At 49.2% G+C, this 5,663-nt stretch overlaps 1 protein-coding gene across 1 annotated transcript; it reads left to right on the top strand.

The window, feature by feature from the left end:
- Positions 1-1,585: 1,585 nt before the first annotated feature.
- LOC125546281 lies at positions 1,586-3,835 on the top strand. The gene is made up of 2 exons (XM_048710496.1): positions 1,586-2,307; positions 3,353-3,835. Exons 1-2 carry the CDS (start codon positions 1,933-1,935, stop codon positions 3,374-3,376), a joined length of 399 nt encoding a protein of 132 aa, XP_048566453.1. The 5' UTR covers positions 1,586-1,932; the 3' UTR covers positions 3,377-3,835.
- The last annotated feature ends 1,828 nt before the right edge of the window (positions 3,836-5,663 follow it).

Here is a 5,663-nt window from a genome sequence, read left to right on the forward strand (position 1 = left end):
CAGGAGGTAGTGGTAGCTAGCGGCAGCAGCACCTAGCGGCAGAAGTACTAAGCAGCAGCGGCGGAAGCACAGCAAGAAGAAGCAATAGCAGCTAGCACAGCACGCATAGCAGGGGTAAGGCCATGCGCGCCAAGCAGCTAGCAGCGCTAGCAGGGAGCGGTGGCAGCGGACGCTAGGAGGCTGCAGCGCAAGCGGGGGCGCCGCAGTGGGCGCAGGGAGTGGCGTGCGGTGGTGGGCGCAGCAGCAACGAGCTGCATAGGGCAGCAGCGGGTGCGGCGCTGGACAACAAACCAAGTATGTACACTTTTGCTACAAAATCTGGTTTCGCTATCTAATAGTCCCACCTCGGTCCTTTTCTCTAAGTTTCATCAGTATATATACGCTTACAAGTTACCTAGGAGCAAGCCTCTAGAACCCCAAAAACAAAGAGAATGAAGGAACAAATCGAGAAAAGGAAAGGGAGGATGGAGATTGTGGCTTAAATTTCGGATGGAGGAAGAAAAAGGAGGAGGAACATACATGCAAGGGATGCGCGGACTGATTGTGAGCTCTAAATATATGACGGATGCATGCATGACTGCTGATTGGCTGGTGACATGGTGGGTTCATTCTCATTAAATTGGGAAGGCTGGAACAAGAACTCCGCGTTGCATGCGAAGACTCGGCACGGATTTAAAATAATTAAAAGAAGAAGTAATCCGCTATTACGAGCAGTTGGGAACTCAGATTCGAAATTAAAAGAGGAAATAAATTCGGCAGAAAGAAAGGAATTAGAAGAAGAAATAAATTTCGTGTTCTATCTAATGGGAGAGATGCCCATTAATAAATGGGCACACGCTAATGTTGTACTCCACTTCTTGATAATGTTGTTTTCAACTTCCTGTGCTATATATAAATCAGTTTTCAATCTCCATGTTTATAATTTTATATGAATTATGAATTATTTAGAGCAGTGTGGAAGTCAGGTTTTTTGCCTGAAGTATGAATGTAAAGTTAACAATTGATTGATTTCCAACTAATGGGAATGAACTTCATGAATATTAATTTTTGTCTCTTTTATACTTGATGATTACAACAATAATTTTACTCTCGTCGGTTTGTCTTTTTGTACTATGATTCGATGGCCATGGTTGAAGAACATGGCAACATAATTTACTGCCTGAAAAATGCCCAAGCTCATTGGCCACAGTGAAGTGTGTATAGCTTATGTTCAGTCAAGAGCCTCATACCTTAACATAATTTGCATTAAGAATCATTATTGTGTGCGATAAATAAGGAAATGCACCACATGATATGTAAAAACATGATTTATGTTGAACCACGTGAAGTGAATGTGATGGTTGTTGCAACGCATGAGGAATTAGAAGTCGGCGCAGGGAGGGGCTTGAGTTTTTTTTCCCGTTGCAACGCACGGGCATTTGTACTAGTAATAATAATAATATATAATAATAATAATAAAGCACGGATTGAGTCTTCGGGTTCACCGTCATGTCGTTTTTGCATTAAACACCCTAATGTCTTGGGCAATTAACGCGCGCTCCAGATTTAAGTAAGTAAAAAAAAAAACGATTCGCTCCTTCACAGGACCCGAACGGACGAACGCAAACCCCGGTCTCCGCCTGCCCCAATCCCCACTCCAGGCCGTCATCCCCAACCCACCATGAGGACGAGGATGCCGAGCTCAGGCGGCGGCGCTGGTCCGGGCCTCCGAGGGATCAGACCGTCCTCCGTCGACCTCTGCTTCCTCTTCCTCAAGACCTTGGCCTCCTGGTGCAGGGAGACCGCAGCTCCGCGCTCGTAGGCCTGCCCAATCCTCCTCTTGCTCCTCGCGCTGCTCTTCCCTTCCCCCGCCCCCGCCCCCGCCAGTGCCGCCTCGCTGTCCCCGCTCGCGGCCATCTCCAACGCCTCCTCCCACGCCTACGTCCACCCCTGATGCCACCTTCTTCGATGCGACGTCGTCGACACCGTCGCCAACAAGTACGGCTGGGACCCCGTCACGGAGGTCCGGGTCTGGCCGCTCAACACCGAGGGCGCGCTCGTCGGCGCCGTTCAGCGGTACGAGTTCCGCGCCGGTGCGGGGGCGCCGCGGTCGCGCTGGCACGGGCCTCTGACGGGGCCGTCAACTGGAGCCGCCCCGACGCCCCCGCGGTGGAGGAGGTGGTCTGGCCCGACGGGGTCGACTTCGTCGCCGGCGACGGCGCCCTGGCGTTCGGCACCGGCGTCAGGGACATGGACATAGTAGGCCCGTTCGAGCTGGTGGTCTCCGATGGCGCTGGCGGGGGCCTCGCAGAGCTCCAGCTGCCGTCGGTGAGTGCTGTTTGACTCTTAGCTTTGCTGTTGCTTCAGATTTTTGCTTCTGGTTGCTTGCTTGCTATGTAGTTGAAGTTGTGTCACCTTCAAGATGAAGCAGTTACTACAATTGGTGAATGGTCTAGCTGGTGCTTACCCCTTTTCTGTTTGTGACTTTGAATTGATTGAGGTTGTTGTAGTGTCTCCTCACTATTTAGTACAAATATATCTGGTTTAATTTTTGTTTTGTGTGTATTGTGTCGATTGGAACAATTTTCTCCTAGATTTGCAGGTAAATTTGTAAGGATATGCAACAAAATTGAATATCAACACCTTCAATTTGGTTCCACTTGTCGCTCTGACCCTGATTGCACAGTGCCACCTAAGTACTACTGAACTGTTGAATGGTAATATGGAAGAGGATACAAGTATCGAGTGTGTGACATGCTATGTGCATTTAAATTTGCTTTGTTAAGTACATTAGCACACATATGAGAATGCCTTTACTAGGGGTGGCAAATCAATGCCCAATATGTGAGATACCAGAACATTGGACTCTTTTTTTCAATGGCTTCTACTTAAATGTAGCTTTGTGGATGTTCGATTTTGAATTTAGCTTAACTCTAAAATATCAAAGACAGGACACAACATTTTATTTTGGCATGCCTGGGCAAGGGCTTGTTTTGGGTGGAAAAGGAATGGACACAAATACGATAATCAAACATATTCAGTTTTTGCCTGCATAGTTAATTATAATGTATAGCAGTGATGTCTGTATATCTTTGATTGTCGTGTGTTGGATATCTTTGGTTGTTGTGTGTTAGTTATGTCTATAACAGTCACAAAATAAAAAAGTCACTCCTCTCCCCGGGTACCACCCCCGCCTCGCCCAGATCTGACGATTGGGTAGGAACAGCTGGTCATCCTATACACAACATGTGTTGTTTAATTTTGATTGGGTTTTCTTCTATTATGTTCGTGTAGTAGATGCATGTTGGAGACTGATGCCCCGTCCTTTGATACTCCAGTTCTGATTATTAATCTCCCTTTTAAACATTTTTAGGTGTCCTGTCTCCGGCGTTCTTGAGCACCATTGGGTCGAGGAAGGAGAAGCCATCCTATGGACTAGAACAGTTTGTGTGAGATTTTATTTTCTGGTGGGTTTATTAGCTGGCTTGGAAATGCTCCCTTGACATTGTCCCATTCATCAACACAAAGATTGTCAGCCTTTACCCAATTGCAAGATCTTCAGAATAAAAAAGGGGAGACTGAGACCGGTAGAAAAGAGATTCTTCAGTGTTAGAGTTGTGTCGAATATTGTGTACAAGGTAGGTTACAGTTGGACTTATGAGTTGTATTGTGTTTACATAGGATGTGGAGTCGTGTCCTAGTAGGACACTTGTATCCTAGGCCTCTCATATATAGCGGGGGTAGACACACGATGTAACCATATGCCAACATAATAGCATCGGAACGCAGGGAAGCCGGCGACATGTGCCGGTGTCCAGGGCGACCGGGTGCGGTATTGTAGCGGTGTCACGGGGAAGAGCGTCCGTAGTCAAGCCCCGGGGATGTAGTCATATCGATGAACCTCGTTAACAAATCTCGATGTCGTGCCTCGTGTGATTGTTTGGTCCTCGGATGATCAATGGTATGCCTTGAATTTATTCTAACAAGTGGTATCAGAGCTAGGTTGTTTGAGGCCATGGTGGAGTTGATCTGGAGGAGGTTTTGAAGAGATCGTGAGTGCGGAAGCTGGTCGATGGCTTTGTCGGCGGGATTTTATCTCGGCGATCGCGTGGGACACGACCGGAGAGAGCAACAAGACGATCTGGTCCAAAACAAGAAGCAATCGAAAGATGATGGAGTTCTCGGCGAGATCGGAAAGCGGCGGTTGCAACAGGCGTCGGATCAGCGGACGGTCCGCCTGCGCGTTGCGGCTGTAAGGGACGTGCGGTGATCAGTCAGAGGTCGACCGGGCGAGCGTAGGCGCGTGCGTGGCAGCGTGTGCGTATCGATCGCCAGGTGCGACTGCGATCCGGAGGCACGCGTGGCAGGCCAAGCAGCTGAAGCCGAAGTGCACACGCGGTGGCTGGCCCAGCGGGGCTAGCTGGTGGTGTATGCACGTGTTGTGCCTGTGGATCAGGCGCGGCTCCCAGGAGCGTACAGGCCATGCAACGAGACTCGGCCAGGAGCTAGCACACAAAGAAGAATACAGAGATTTGTTTATTGAAAAAAAAAAAGAATTGCCAGGGCCACGTGTGTGTACAGGGGGCAGTTTGATTGGATCCGATTTGGTTCTTTTTCTGCTACAAGGTGCACGAAGAAGCTATAAAAACAAATAGAGACTAGAAAAATTGTGCAGGTTGCATGGAAGTTTTTTGAAGTCGATTTGTTGTGAAGGCTTGGAACACGTGGACAGGTTATGGAGGCGCGCGGACAAACGCGTCATGAGGATCATGTTTAACAGGGCGTCGAGTAATGCACGGTATGTGTTGGTTAACACGATGCAGGGTGAAACATAGTTGCAGTCGGATATGTTCGGCTGGATCGGACTAGGCAGTCTGACGGATCGACTTGCATGTCGGTTGGTACAGAAGACGGTGATGGGATCGGCGACGACGACATAGGAGCGTGATGCCGATGGTGACCGACTTCTGGGGCGCGGAAACACATGGCGCAGGCCTGAGGGCTTGTGTGACTTCGACAAGACTATGGCGCGGGGTTGACTCAAGGTGATGTACACACGGAGCTTGGAGTCAACGGGGTGCGGGGTGGCACGTACAACCACCATGGAGTCATGTTGAAGGTGGAGCTGGATTGAGGGGCTACGGCGTAAGTGCACAGAGAGTCGAAGCCTATTCAGTGGGGGAAAAGCGAGTGACATGCAATTTGGACTGGAGCCCAATGGTCCGATGGAAGCATAAAACTCGTCATTGGTCGGTGATGATCGATGGTACTCTGCAGTGGGGGTTGAGTGGTGTGGGTACGCGACCCTTGAGACTCGACCGGGACAGTGGAGGCTCGACGCAGTAATAGCGGCGAGGCGTGCGGTTAGCACGGGGCATGGAGACGGGCCAGGGCTCTGATGGTCATACATGTGGTGAGACAACTGCGATTTTGACTCAGGATGATTACAAGCAATGGTGAAATTCCTCCAAATTCAGACAGACGATCAAGAAAGGAGCGGTGATATTGAGTTCAGGTAACTCTTACGTGTGACACCCAATATGTGAGTTGTTCACTTTCACGCAGGTCAGTGATCGGTGTGTGATGGCGTTGACGGATACTCTGGAAGTTGGGAGCACAAACTAGAATAATAAGGAACTTAATTTTGCTCGAGTGTTGACTGTGGTCAAGAAAAGAAGGGACTA

This window comes from Triticum urartu, chromosome 3 (assembly GCF_003073215.2).
Source record: "Triticum urartu cultivar G1812 chromosome 3, Tu2.1, whole genome shotgun sequence".
Lineage (NCBI taxonomy): Eukaryota > Viridiplantae > Streptophyta > Magnoliopsida > Poales > Poaceae > Triticum > Triticum urartu.

Coding starts and splice junctions, on each gene's coding strand:
- LOC125546281 (XM_048710496.1), top strand. CDS start 1,933: ATGCCACCTTCTTCGATGCGACGTCGTCGACACCGTCGCCAACAAGTA. Junction 2,308..3,352: donor CAGAGCTCCAGCTGCCGTCG/GTGAGTGCTGTT, acceptor AAACATTTTTAG/GTGTCCTGTCTCCGGCGTTC.